General features: G+C 40.8%; 1 protein-coding gene across 1 annotated transcript; it reads right to left on the reverse strand.

Annotated features, from left to right (window-relative positions):
- Positions 1 to 648: 648 nt before the first annotated feature.
- On the reverse strand, positions 649 to 15170 carry cbx6a (chromobox homolog 6a). Its single transcript, XM_047364967.1, has 5 exons — positions 14953 to 15170; positions 11237 to 11280; positions 11001 to 11066; positions 7866 to 7932; positions 649 to 5538 (listed from the first exon to the last, which is right to left on the reverse strand). Exons 1-5 carry the CDS (start codon positions 15019 to 15021, stop codon positions 4303 to 4305), a joined length of 1482 nt encoding a protein of 493 aa, XP_047220923.1. The 5' UTR covers positions 15022 to 15170; the 3' UTR covers positions 649 to 4302.
- Between the last annotated feature and the right edge of the window lie 7 nt (positions 15171 to 15177).

A 15177-nucleotide genomic window follows, 5' to 3' on the forward strand; every position in this document is an offset into this window, starting at 1 on the left:
TTTTTTTTCAGCAGACAGGGAAGCTGGTCAAAGTTAATGGGATAATGGATGGCAAGACCAGAAAAATTTATGTTGAATGAGTTCTCCATTCAATCAGAGCTTGAACTATTTTACAAAGAACGGGCAAAAGTTTCAGTCTGTGCAAAGCTAGTAGAGACATCTAAAAACAAAACAAGGTGCCTCAGCAAAGTATTGCTTCAATGGACTGGTTCCAAATTGCTCCACACTTAGCAGAATTGTATTTGTTAACTAATATTTAAAACTGCAAATAATTTTACTTTTTCTCTTTCTTGTGTTGGTCTATCACTGGAAATTCTGATAACTGAAGTTTGTAGTGTTAATATGGCTTAATGGACGAAAAGTTCAAGGCATACGGTTGCTTCTGTACAGCATAAGTCTGGTATTACTCAGCTCCAATGAATCTAAGCCTGAACCACAAGAATAACACCCTTAAATTAACAGTAAATTACCATCTTCTTTTGAATCTATTTTTACAAATCCGGACCAAAACAACATTATGATCATTGGCAGGTCTGTTTGAATGAAAGTCTATTTTGCAGTTCAGTGCAGCTTTAGGACCTCCAGTCACCTGCAGAGCTGGACCCTCCCACAGGAGAAATAACGACACATTTAAAGAAACTTTTGAAATATTTTTAGAGTGCTTTTAATCAAAGGCCTTTTACAAGAAACACACAAAAACAACACATAACAGGACACTGAATACATTATCTGTACAGCAAGAGGTTGCAAAACATGCTTCACATACATTTTAATGTCATTATTATCCTCCGCCTTCTCATCACTATCAGTACAATGTACTTATTTCAATTATAAAAACCACAAAAACTGCAGTCTTGACACGCAACAAAAATCATGACTAATAAAAATGACATTCAAACAAATAGCATTACATTAAAATAATTATGCATATTTCAAACAAGTATTAACGTACAGTACAAAGGAAAAAAATGCTTAAAAACAACAATCCATAATTGAGTATCTTAATTAATACATTAAAACAAGGATCCTTCAGTTTATCCTGTTGGTGCCGATCCAGCACTTACAAATTACAACATGAATTTAAAACAATTTCAAAGGGAAAAAAAAGGTGAAAAATAAACGAGAATCAAGAGCCCAATTTGGTTACAAGACAGGCCACTAAATTGAGTTGTGCTACCCCATATCAGAATAAAAAAAAAAAAAGAGAAAAAGCAAAGCTTTCCAGACTAATATCTTAAACATCTACTAACTGCTAGTGTCACCACCACCTAAAGAGATAATAAAGATACAGAGCATGAAGGAAATATTTTCCAAATAACATCTATCCATCTGGAGAGGAAAACCGTCTTTTAGTTCACAGCATGTTTTGAAATAAGTAAAAGATTAACAAACCTCTTCATTTGTTTTTTTTAAGGTAGTCAACTTATTTCTCCCCGTATAATGGAAAAGTCATACTGGAATAAATCCATTCATGGTGTATCAAAAGAGCATTGAGAACAACAAGAACCATCCAGTATAAAACAAAGATGAGGAAATGTCCTCCACATCTGTCAAAGACAGAGGATGTGCCTCCAAAAACGTCTGCAAAAAAACCCCCAAACATCAAAAACAGTGTGAACTAATTATAGTAATGCGATCCCTAAAGTCAACAAGCTGAAGTCACGACTATTTCATAGATGTCCTAGTAAGAGCCAAGCAATAAGAGGGGTGCACAGCTATAAGGCAACACATGCGGAAAAGTTAAAATACACTGAACCGAGTGGAGATCTGGGAAGGTCTGGAAGGAGCAGGAAGCACCGGAGAACAAGAATCTTTAAAATAACAAAAAGCATTTAAAAAACTGATGATCAAAGTTTCTATTGTCTTCAAGAATGGAAAGATGAGATCAAGAAACATTTTGAGTCCTCGCAGTCTCTGATGCAATCTGACTGCAACACTTCCACCAACTGAGGATGTGTGGAAAACTATTAATCTATCAAAGCGAAGGTTCTGAGATATTTTTTCCTCATCAAAAGGAGAGTGGGAATGACTCCTGATGGTTACACTGGATTTGTTCAAGGGGTATCAGAGTAAAAGGGGGCTGAGGACTAAATCATGCAACATTTTTGATATTTTTATGTATTAAAAATGCTCGCCTTGCTTCTACTTCATATTCACATAATACTTAACCAATCACATGAAATACACCGTTAGTGGTTTTAATGTGATTTTACCTGATTTCACCTGAAGCCGAATTCTAAATAAGGACGCTAGAAAGCAACAGATAATCTCCTACCTACTTGAGAGTGGCAGGTTAATGGTTCCTGCACATGCATAAAAATGCTGTGAACCATGTAAAACACAACACTACCATAAACAGACTGATGAACAGTCCTCGCAGCTAATGCAGAGTAGCGTAAGAAATGCAAGTGGAAGCACAAGGAAACATGTTTTTCATTTTTTCCCCCTAATAAATCAAAAAAGATGTGGCACAGATTTGCATTAAGCCCTCTCTCTGATACCCCTAAATGAAAACTAGTGCACCCAACTGCCTTCAGAAGCCACGTATGTAAAGCCATGTAGACTCCACGTCTGTATAATTTAACCTCAGGTTTTGTCAGAGCATTAGAGAACAAAAAGCATCACGAGGACCAATAAGGGGTGAAGAAAATTAGAGTGCATTTAAAGCAGGGTTAGGCTAGAGAACAATGTTCCAAGCTTAGAACATCTCTAGATCAACCATCATCCAAAAATTGACCTTTAGACCTTCTTGGCTCCATTTCATGTCTGATTACTTTCAAAAAAGGCCACCAGTGCCACAAAATATATATATAAAAAATAAAAGTATGGCACAGCTGCAAACCTACTAGGATATGAACATCCACCAAATCTAACAGGCCAGGGATGGAGAGCACTAATTACAGAAGCAGCCTATGGTGACTGTAGAGGAGCTGCAGAGATCCATAGCTCAGGTGGGAGAAATTGTCAACACAACTATTAGTCGTGCACAACGGCCCTACGAATCTGGCATTTATATAAGCATGTACAGGAAACACTGCAAACATGTGCCAGAAGGCGCTCTGGTCAGATAACTGAACATTTTGGCTACATGGAAAACACCATTTGTTGTTGAAAACCAACCCAGCGCTACCTTCACTACCATGAAACATAGGCAGATGGATCAAGCTAAATATAGTGAAATTCTGGAGGACAACCAGTTGGAGGCTGGAAAACACTTAAGACTGGGGGTTAGGTTTACCTTCCAGTAGGACAAGAAGCCATCAGATAAAGCCTAAACTACAACTGGATGGTTTAGAAAAGCATATGCATGAGTCAAAATGGTCTATTTAAATGTCCCACAGATGTGAAACAGCTGCCAGTAAGAAAACAGAAGCAGAACCCCTGGTAGGTTCGTTTGGTTGGTTGCTCCTGGACCTTCTAGATCCTGGTGGACATTAGTTTACGATCTCAGCGAACATGAAAAAGCTGCAGAAGGTGGTGGGTTTATGAGAAATTGAAAACTACTGCAGGAATAACGGAAAAAATGTATTTTGAATGTTTAGGTTGTGCATTTAAATACAAAACCTACCTCCTACACTGTATTTTTATGCATGTTTGTTCAAGATAGAAGGGGGGAAAAAAGGCCTCGATAAGTTGACTGACTACACTGAACGTGTTGTTTTTTGATGCAGTCAAGTGCTTTGCATTCACCTTGCTGTACTGACAGTATCTTCAGAGTCCAAGTGCAAAAACACATCTCTTCGTTAAACATTGGCCGGCTGCCCTTCCAATCACATCAGGGGTCAAGATCCTTACCAAACACCTACGCCCTGCTGATAGCTACCTTCATGATGGAGGAGAATCCACATCGATCACTGGCACACTCCTACTTACAGCAAGGGTGCTTGATGAAAGACCCGCACAGCAGATGGGCGAGGGATGCGCTGTTGGGACATCTGGTATTGCAACAAACAGGCAACCCCTCAGCATGTCTGCATCAAGTGAAAGAAAACAAATTCTGTTTTCTGCTATGTCTGCTGCACAAGTTGGATCCAATATGGCAATCTAAATGGCAAGAAGGCGTACCGGCTGCCTCACTATTTATTTATAAAATTTGTTTTTAAGAAAAAATATGTTTTCTTGTTCTATTCAATGGCTGGGTGGTATTTAATTTCACTGTATTTCGTTGAGTATCTAACAAATATTGGCATACCCCCCTGTAGACGGGGTAGAATAGAGTTGAAGTCGCAACACTGGTATGATATATTTTATATATATAATTTTTTATTCTTAATGGAATTCGAGTTCATATTATTGGATCTCTTATGGCTTCAGGACGGAGGAGTCCTCGGACGTAGCGGCAGGTGGCAGGGTGGAGGCGTTTTCAACGCTAGCAGAAGGCGAGGCGGGGCCTGATGCAGGGGAGGGGAACTCTTTTATGGTGACGGTCACAAGGTTGGTGGTTACGTCTGTGACCACCACATCCTTGCAGCTTGGCGCCATTTGAGGGTGCCAGTCAGGGTCTCCCTCGGCAGGGACCCTTTGAGGTTCGACGGGGGCTGAGGGTTGGTCTGGAGTGACAGTAGCAACTGTGGAGGGGGACTGATGCTTAGCTTTGTGCTGGCAAGGACTTCTGCTTCCCTCTGAAGCTTGAGAACAATCCATTGCGTCCTCATCTTGATCGTCTAAGGATGAAGTCGGAGAGGAAGATGCTGGGGTTTTGTTGTTAGCTTTTGAACATGAGGCAGAAGCAGATGGTTTCTTGGTGTCTGGGAGAGCTTTACTGGATTTTGATTCCTTGGAGGCTTCCGTGGCAGGCTGAGGACGTTTAGCTGCGACTTTGCTGGAGTTGGAAGAAGAGGAAGGAGGTGCAGGTGCCTGGCGCTGTGAAGACCTGCTGCTGCTGTCTCTTGCTCCTGTGCTAGAGCAGGACCCTGTTTGGGAGTGAAAAGACATGGGACCCCCACACTGCAGCCCAAATGGCTTCCCGTACATCGGGAAGCCCAGCATCTTCAGAGGAGGCTGAAAAGGTCTGTAAGGGGCCTCCCCCTTCCTGCCGATGATGCGATTGCGAGACGGGATGTTTTGGCGTCCCGACTGCACGTTCCTGGAGCCTGAAGCGGCACCGCCCCTTCCAGGCTTGTCGATTACCTTCAGGTTGAGGATAATCCGACCTCTCTTGACTTCCCGGGGTTTGACTCTGCGGTTCAGGATGCGAACGGTCTCGGAGAAAGGGGAGACGTGCATGCGGGAAGGGAAACCGCCCGAACCGGAAAAGGCGGGCCCCATGGGGTCTGTGCGAGGCAGGGGGCGCCTGGACATCCGGTGGCAGCGGTGAATGTCTTTCTTCAGCTTATGGGTTGCTGCGAGAGAGTTCAGTTTGGGGGAAGGTGCTGGCGCTGACGAAGAGGAGGAGGAGAATGGTAAACTATGAGGAGCAGCAGAGGAGGAGGAAGAAGAGGAGGGAGCTGCTTGGCTGGAAGTGGAGGAGGAAGAGCGTGACGTGCTCTGGCGGCTGCTGGAGGCGCGACTGCTGGAGTCTCCTTTCTGACCACGAGCCTAAACAAGATGAAGAGATCTTCAGACCAAGTGCAATTTCTTTGAACATGTAGCGATATTAGGCTATGTAAAAATTATTTTAATATTTATAAACAATGTAGGAAAAACATGTTGAATAGAATGAATAGAATTAGGAGCTTTTGGCATATTTGCATTTAAAATCACCACAAACATCCAGTAAAACTTGAATTAAAATAAATTTAAAAAAAGACAGAAGAAAACTGATTTAAAAAAATGAAATTATTAACCAAACAATCCCAGTCTGCAGCTGATTAATTAATAAAACAGTAAAACAAAATAAGATGACAAACAGAAACTCTACATAAACTCTTTAACCTAGACTATAACACTGAAAAAGGGAGGATTTAAACTAGGAAATTATGATTACCTACAAGACTAAAAATCTAAGAACAATCAGGAGCTCATGGGATCCCTGGAAGGATGAAGGAACCGTTCTATTATCCAACACTAGTTAAAATCTCCTTTAAACGGGAAGAGAAAAATTAGGGAACAGGATGTGTTTAGTTTTCCGGACCACTTGGAATCATCCACCTTGACAAGCATCAGAACAGCTTTAACAGTACAGAGTGCCTTACTTTAGTCCGAATCGTCACTGTCTCACAAACCGGCTGTTTCTCTATGGCTAAATCTGGCCACAAACGGTGTTAAAAATGGTCTCAATTTGCTGTGGCAAACATGGGAACTCGGTTCTGGCACAAAGTGCTGAACAGGGATTGGTTTCGGCCTTTGGAGCGCACTGGGAGAGCGTTATAAAAAGCCAAAGGGGAATAAAACAAAGGAGATAACTTTAATAGAAAACAAAATGAAGGGTGGCGACAAGCACTCACTCTGGTTGGACAGCAAAACTGACAGCTCAGGTGAAAGCAGCTTTTCAAAGAGCTATCAGTGACTGTTTATAATTCTCGTTAACACCTTTTACACCAAAACAGTTTGGAGCCTGTTCCAATTTCCATATGTGTTGTGTGTTTCCACTGAAAAAAAGAGGTTCCAGGGAGCGACCTATGGTTCTTCTCAGGTACAGATAATACTTGGTTTGTCTGCGCAAACCGTGACGTCACCCGTGGGCGGGTCAAACAACAGAAACAAGTTTGGTGGCGTACTATCCTTTTCCATATTAACCGTAGTGTTTGCATCCTCTCTTCTTACACTGAAAGGAACATCTGTCAACGCTTGCAGGTCAGCAACCTCTGCCACCATGCTACCACACTTTCCTTCTGCAGAGCGCATGATGTTGTTGACGCATTCTTGGTTCCCAAAACTGCTTCTCAACAAAACACCAAAGTTGGAGTGCATCCACACCGAACAGGAGTTCTTTCGGTGAGAAAAAAACCCTACCGTCCTCCAGGGTAACTGAGTCACACGGAGTGCTTGACCAATCAGATGCAGACCTGGGGCACATGTAAGTAGAAAGTTGTGTTTTCTGTACTTGGAAATCAGATTTCCCAAGTTCTCAGTTAGAAATACGACAAGAACCTGAAGGGCTTAACGTCATTCCTTCCACCGGATTTCCGAATTTCAAAGACAAATCGAACGCAGCATTACTCACAATCTTTACCCCAGTAAAACGTAGTTTTACACCACCCATTTATTTTAGAAACATGTCCTTAAGACATCAGAAAAAGATTCTCAGCTCTAACAATTTTCAAACATAACATCATATATAACTTGATCAATAATAACTAATAGTCACAAAATATTTCAAAGCTTTCTGGATTGCTATATAGCAAAATGTATTTATTTTAAATACAAGAAGAAATTAAATATGAATTGGCTTTGGGACACCACCTGTCTGAACCGACTAAACTGACAGATGGGTTGAAGTTACCATCTGGGGAAGACAGGCCCCCCTACATAAACACACATATGAACACACACCATGTGTAACATCAGGGTTTAGCACCATTCTGACAGCGCTGTGAGTTCTCAGGCTGATTTGTAAAAGAGAAAATGGCTGCGTGAAAAAGAAAGTAGGTCAGCCCAAATGATGTTTTCTGCAGCTCCACCTTCTCTTCATGTTGTTTACTAATGACACAACACAGACTGATGCTCGGTGCATGACGAGAATCAAGAATAGACTTCAAAAGAGCTCAATGGCCTGCTTGAAAACCGCACGCTCCAGTTTCCTGTAAGGTGCTGAAAACAGGCGACATTTTATTTTATTTCATATTTTTATCAGTTCAGAGAAATTTTTTTCCAACTACTTAATGCAAACTCAAACGTATCAAGAGTAGATTCATTGTTATTCAGAAGCAGCAGCTGTAGAAAAAAAGCAAAAACAAAATCATAAACAAAAATAAAAACTGTACCTTCATTACAAAGTTCTTGGGTTTCGGGCCACGTTTTTTGGGTCCGTTCATTTCCCTTTCCCGTTCCCTTAAACAAAACAGGAAAAAGAAAGTTATTACTGGAGAGCATACAGAGAAAGCATCAGAAATCCCATTTTAACTGGGCCTTGTTCTCATTCTTTCTCTCTGATCTAGTGTCCATTTTTGTTTCCATTTGATGTCATTTTTAGCTTTGACTGCTTTGGTTTTCCTGTAAACATCTCTGAGAGCAGCAAAGGTCTTTAAGGTGGCTTGGAGGAACACAAAAGAAAGAACGTTCTCCTCAGACAGGCGCTTCCTGGAAGAGGCGATAAACAAAGAAGAAGCCAAAAGCAAACACCACATTCAAGTAAATGAATGGAAATTAAAATGTATCTGAACATCTTTAAGGAACAAACGACGGTTTAATGAGTGAATATGTGACAGTGCGGTGTACTTGGCACCAACACACTGTCGGGCATGTGTTTCACAACGCCTACATGAGGTCTGAAAGAGCAGGCTGGAGATGCATCATCCTGCTCTGTTTCACTCAGTGTTCAGGCGATTAGGCGAAAGACGGTCTTCTTAACAAGAACCTACAATCTGAAACGTCTGTGTTAACTTCAAACACATTTTCCAATTGTCTTTTAAGAACACAGCAAAACAGTACAGAACCACATAAAAGACAGGATTCTGGAATTTAAGAGGACCGGGAATATCCCTAAAACCGCTTTAATCTTTGGAAATGGAGGTGAAGGCGATGCAGGATGACCAGCAAATGCCCCATGGTAAGAGGGGGCTGTAGAGATCCACAGCTCAGGTGTAAAAATGTATTTGACTAGAAACTCCGCAAATCTGACCTTTATGGAAGGAAGAAAGCCATTAATTAAAAAACGGCATAAGAAAACCTGTATGCAGTTTGCTAAAAGCCTTGTAGCATAGACATGTGGTGTTGTTCTCTACATTCAAAACAATATGTGTGGAGGAAAATACAAAAACATTAAAAAAAAAAGAATAAAAAACACACCCTGCACATCACCCTGAAAACACCATCCCCGACACGGTGGTGGCTGCCTCATGTTTCTTCAGCAGGGACAGGGAAGCTGCTCAGAGTTGATGGGAAGATGGAAGGAGCTACATAAATGCCAATCCTGGCAGAAAAACTGCATACGTCCTCCTGGCCGCACTTTGGACACCCCTGTTCTACAAGATGTTGAATCGGGTGGGTGAAATATACACCGATAAAACTATCTACCTTTTCCTTCTACTTAGCAATTATACACTACTTTGTTTAGGTCCATCACATAAAATCGCAGCAAAACAAAAAAAAAATGTAAAGTTCATTTTTTGAAGCCCTGTATCTACCTTCCATGTCTTTGTGATGAACAAAGCCATTTTCTCTGCAGCCATCCGTTGGGACGGCAACATCAGAGCTCGAGTCTAAACGAACGTAAACAAACTGATAAAAAGCTGCAGTGGGGCGCCGATGTAAAGAAGAACCCTGAACGATCTGATAAACATAACGGACTCTCATCATAACACACGGATCAAACTGCAGCGCCTCTAGTTGGAGGCGAGCTCAGCTCTGCTGCAACAAGTCAGCACAGAGGTCGTCTCTGCCCACTGCTGTAATCTCTCGGAGCCTCTGTGCCAGGAGAGGGGGTAAGGAGCATCGCGTATCCGTCTCCTCTTTTAATGCATTTATTGATTTTTAAACAAACGTATCTCCCACAATACTAATTAAGGAGACAAAAGGATTTTATTCTCTAAAAATCAAAACAATTTTAATTGCTCATTTCTCCCCTTTAAAAAATGTTTGTGACAAAAATGAAACAAAGAAATATAAAAACTGGATTCAAGATTCCAAATGCTTGTCAGCTTCTGCAATACATCAAGTCAAGACAAATTAATTTAGTTCACATTTACAAAAATACACAATTTGACATAAAAAAACCCTCCAACAAACAATTGAAGTTTCAATCAACTATGAAGTTGTTAAAATGTAATTTATTTATTATCTTTGTCGTTTTATTTCCACTTGTTCGTTATATTAAAAAAGCCTGTTTACATAAGTTGCTTCATATTCCATTTTTGGAATCCAGTAATTGAAGCAGAGCATCTCTATGTCATAGCACTGTATTGTTTTTGCATTCATTCAGACGTTTTCATTACATCTACACTGGATTCCCCTTAATCCCAAAGCTCATGGCCCTGTCCCAATACCCACACTACACCCTACGCCCCTCTATGAAGTGTTTACTTTGTACAAGTGCATGTAGGGGTTGAAGTGCACAGGTTACAAGCGTGCAAAATTGGAGAATTGGGACAGTAGGGGTTACGTCATCAACTTGCACCTCTGCACCGTAACTGCAACATCAAAAAGGGCGGGAACCAGCGATGTTTTCACAGTCTTGCTGCTAAAAAAACTATTTAAAACTGCAACAAACAATTGTTTTGAGGAGAAGAAAGTGCAGGAAGCGAAGGAGGCTTATATACCAGTGTTTGTTTGACAGGTAACTTTAGTGTTATGACCTACTGAATGCCCAGACTCACTCTGAACCCAGTGGTTTCTTACAATGTTGAGCCTGGAAAACCGGTAAAAAAATATATTTGTCAGTTTGCTGTCTAAAGTTTACGGAGTTCTTAATATTCTGATTTGATGGCTGGTTACGTTGATGGTTGTGATTGGTTTTTGCTCAGAACGTCATCTGCAGTAGTGAATTGTGGGTAATATACTTCGGCGAAGTCCGCTTAGATGCGGGCTTCGCCGAAGGGCGGATGTGGGGCACAACGGGGGCGGGGCTAAGGACGACTCTGGAGAATTGGGACACACTACGCACTCGAAACCATCAACGGGATGGCGTAATTCAGGGACACAATGGTGGAAGTGCGAGTATTGGGAAAGGGCCCATGTTTCTTCATTTTGCATCTATTTGCAGAAGAAGAATGAAATGGAAAGTTGCTGCTTGTGTTGCGATTAAAGTCTAGAAACATGCTTTCAAAGTGTTGATCACACTGAGCTCTTGATTAAATCTGAATTTTCTCGTACATATTCACAAGCAACAATGGTAAAAAACCAGAAAGGAAGTGATAAAAATGTGAAAAACAGTTTATAAAACTGGAAATGAATTAACTTACTTTTGCTCAAAGCCCTGTATGAGCCGATCATCCAGAATATTCTCCTCTGGCTCCCAGGTGCTGTGCCTAAACAGGGTTGCAGCAACGCAGCAAATTTTTTTTTAAATAAAACAACATCAAATTACGCAGCCAACCAGATATTGATTTTGCACCAAATTAGGATTTAATACAGGTTTGAGCTGAATGCTGGGACATCAGTAACAAGATAACAAAGCTTGAAAAGATGTAACACTCACTTCATTGCCCATCCTTTCCATTTGACCAGATATTCAATTCTTCCCTGCAAGAGAAAAACAGACAATGAAAATTTTAAAAATTTATGAAAACAGAAACACTGACCATGATTTTTAAAGGTTAAAGGAGTCCAACAAAACTGTGTTTGATTTACTTGAACAGGAGCAGATTTTTGCTTTTATTTAAACAAAAGGTCAGGTAGTTTACAGCTTAGCAGTTGGAAGACTTGCTGATAGCAACATGCGGACGCATAAAGGACAAAAGTCAACTGATCTGATTCGTTAACTTAGGCCTGGTTTACATGGCAGGATTCCTATGCCGATTTTTGTCCCAATCTTCCCTTTCTGACAACCCCCGATTATCAGGATGGTTCTTAAGATAATCTTAAGAGATGTTCCTACTGTGTGTGGTGTGTTAAGAGTGATCTAGTATGCTCAGAAAGACTTTGGGAGCACTCCAACCGCAAATTAGGGATAGTCAACATGTTCGATTGTCTTGGCCCGATGTACAGTGCCTTTCGAAAGTACTCAGCCCCCTTAAACTGGTCAACTTCTTGCCACATTTCAGGCTTCAAACATAAAGATATAAAATTCTCATTTTTTGTGAAGAATCAACAATAAGTGGGACACAATCGTGAAGTGGAATGAAATTTATTGGATGTGTCTAACTTTTTTAACAAATAAACAACTTAAAAGTGGGGCGTGCAACATTATTCGGCCCCCTTGCGTTAATACATTGTAGCGCCACCCTTTGCTGCAATTACAGCTGCAAGTCGCTTGGGGTATGTCTCTATCAGTCTCTATCAGTCTCTATCAGTTTTGCACATCGAAAGACTGAAATTCTTGCTCATTCTTCCTTGCAAAACAGCTTGAGGTCCCAGTCTCAGGTCTCTTGCATACTCCAACAGGTTTTCTTCCAGAATGGTCCTGTATTTGGCCCCATCCATCTTCCCAACAATTTTGACCATCTTCTCTGTCCCTCCTGATGAAAAGCAGGCCCAAACCATGATGCTGCCACCACCATGTTTGACAATGGGGATGGTGTGTTCAGGGTGATGAGCTGTGTTGCTTTTACGCCAAACATATTGTTTTGCATTGTGGCCAAACAGTTTGATTTTGGTTTCATCTGACCAGAGCACCTTCTTCCACATATTTGGTGTGTCTCCCAGGTGGCTTGTGGCAAACTTTAAACGAGACTTTTTATGGATATCTTTGAGAAATGGCTTTCTTCTTACCAGTCTTTCATAAAGGCCAGATTTGTGCAGTGTACGACTGATTGTTGTCCTATGGACAGACTCTCCCACCTCAGCTGTAGATCTCTGCAGTTCATCCAGAGTGATCATGGGCCTCTTGGCTGCATCTCTGATCAGTCTTCTCCTTGTTCGAGATGAAAGTTTAGAGGGACGGCCGGGTCTCGGTAGATTTGCAGTGGTCTGATACTCCTTCCATTTCGATATGATTGCTTGCACAGTGCTCCTTGGGATGTTTAAAGCTTGGGAAATCTTTTTGTATCCAAATCCGGCTTTAAACTTCTCCACAACAGTATCTCGGACCTGCCTGGTGTGTTCCTTGGTCTTCATGATGCTCTCTGTGCTTTGAACAGAACCGTGAGACTATCACAGAGCAGGTGCATTTATACGGAGACTTGATTACACACAGGTGGATTCTATTTATCATCATCAGTCATTTGGGACAACATTGGATCATTCAGAGATCCTCACTGAACTTCTGGAGTGAGTTTGCTGCACTGAAAGTAAAGGGGCCGAATAATATTGCACGCCCCACTTTTCAGTTTTTTATTTGTTAAACAAGTTTGACACATCCAATAAATTTCATTCCACTTCACGATTGTTGTTGAATCTTCACAAAAAATTTGAATTTTATCTCTTTATGTTTGAAGCCTGAAATGTGGCAAGAGGTTGAAAGGTTCAAGGGGGCCGAATACTTTCGCAAGGCACTGTAGTGTGGGGTGTTCCCCGAGGACAAACGAGCATGCAGCCTGTTAAATGAGGCGTGTAGCCAATCAGAAAGCTGAACTCACGTTTGATCTCCAAAGGGTTTAAGAAATTTCCCATCTGAAATCTGAACGTTTGTGAGTGAAATCTATTTATGTGCTGTGTTAACATTATACAGTAACATACTTGATTTTTGGCTTAATAAAAGAAATATTTACAAGTCAACAAACTGACATCTATTCCAACCAGTAAAAAAAGGAGAACTCAAAGAGTTTATTGAATGTTTCACTGCAAAATCTAAAAAAAGGGAAATTATTCCATTTGTTTTATGATTTTGGGTCAGGACTTTTCACGTTTGATGTAAACTGAAAATTTCAGCTTTTCAAATTCTAAGGCTTAGTTTTTAGCCTACACACCTGATCTTGGCATCATTTAAGTTAATTTATTGCAGTTTCAAATGAAATTGTTTCTTTGGACATGCAGCTCTTGAAAATGTTGCCAACATCCCTAATGCTTCCCTTATAAACTGCCCCAAACAATCAATTTCAACATATTCCAGTCTCTATTGTGTTCTTTGTTGGCAGTTACAGTACAGCAGTCGACAACCTTCTCAATAAAAAAAACAAAAACATTTTTGATCATGCTCCTAAACTTTGTTTAAAGCAGCAAAACCTAATTCACTGCAACAAAATAAAGCTTATGAAGTTTAATAAATATCTATCCTCTATAGAATGAGCTTATGATTAAAATGATCACACATTTATTTCAATTTTTGGGTTTTAAAACAGCAAAAGGCTTCATAATGACAACTAATATATTTTCTCGAATGGAAAATCATTCCTCGCAACATCGGTGTCATTTATTTCAGAGATTAAATGCAGATATTTTCTGATCATTTGAAAGACCTGCTGAAACCAGTTTTTATTTTTTTATTTTTTTATAAATCTTTATATTTAAAAACGCTGCTCAGTTCCATATTATTTTGGCCAGCGTTAACATGAGCCATTATAAAGGGTCTTAAGGGCTACATGTGGCTCCAGAGCTGCAAGTTGTGGACCCCTGCTCTAGTAGAAGGTAATGTATCAAACTTTTATTTTTTGAGAAAAGTTTCTAAATTCTTGGCAGTTCTTTCACCTTTTTTCACCTTCATTTTACAGTATGTAAAAAATACCATTTTGTCTACGATTGCAAACATGTCAAAATAAGTTTTATTAATGGAGGAACTGCAGGCCAAGTACACCAGTCAAACGGTGGTCCAGCATAATCTTTATGGTCTTTTCCAGAATATACTACCCAGAAGAAAACTTCTAGAAGTCTTTCATCAGTCACGCTTGATAAAACCATTTCTAATGAGGTCCTTTGAATAAAATATCAATATTTTAACACACGCTACATTTAAAGATGCGATCTAGAGGCAACCTTTAATGTTATTCCTGGACAACTAAAGGTTTTAAGCTGCATACTTTGAGTGTATAGCTTTAGCCACAATTAGCTGGCAAAAATCCTGCCCCTCAGCTTCACAGCACAGCCCACATCCCCTGTGTTGTTCTATTTGCAGCTAGCCGCTTCTTTGTGTCGCTGTTTTTATTACTCTGCCCGTTGTCTCAATATAAAAGCCATGGCTGAGACGAGCGTTAGCTTTAAGCTAGCAATGGCTATCAAACTATAGGCCTCCATAGCGTTGCAGGGGCAAGAAGGCAGTCCAAACACCGGAGCCGTGCTGCTCCGCGCCCCCCAACATCTGCAGTCAGTCACAACACTCACCTTACGGACGCGGCGTTTTAATATGGCTTCCGCGGCAAAAATGCGATCTCCCGCCGCAGAGAGCTCCATGCTGGCTGGCCGACGTAAGCTGCCTGTGTCGGTTTTTCTAAAGTAAAGTCGGCGAGCTCCGCTGTCTGCTGTTGTAAGACCTCGGCCAAACTGTGCGGAGAGTCAACATACACACACACACACACACACATGCAGACATACAACCGCACACACTAT

Source organism: Girardinichthys multiradiatus, chromosome 5, assembly GCF_021462225.1.
Source record: "Girardinichthys multiradiatus isolate DD_20200921_A chromosome 5, DD_fGirMul_XY1, whole genome shotgun sequence".
Classification (NCBI taxonomy): Eukaryota; Metazoa; Chordata; class Actinopteri; order Cyprinodontiformes; family Goodeidae; genus Girardinichthys; species Girardinichthys multiradiatus.

Coding starts and splice junctions, on each gene's coding strand:
- cbx6a (XM_047364967.1), bottom strand. CDS start 15,021: ATGGAGCTCTCTGCGGCGGGAGATCGCATTTTTGCCGCGGAAGCCATA. Junction 11,281..14,952: donor TAAAACGCCGCGTCCGTAAG/GTGAGTGTTGTG, acceptor TTTCTCTTGCAG/GGAAGAATTGAATATCTGGT. Junction 5,539..7,865: donor CCAAGAACTTTGTAATGAAG/GTACAGTTTTTA, acceptor CATCTTGTTTAG/GCTCGTGGTCAGAAAGGAGA.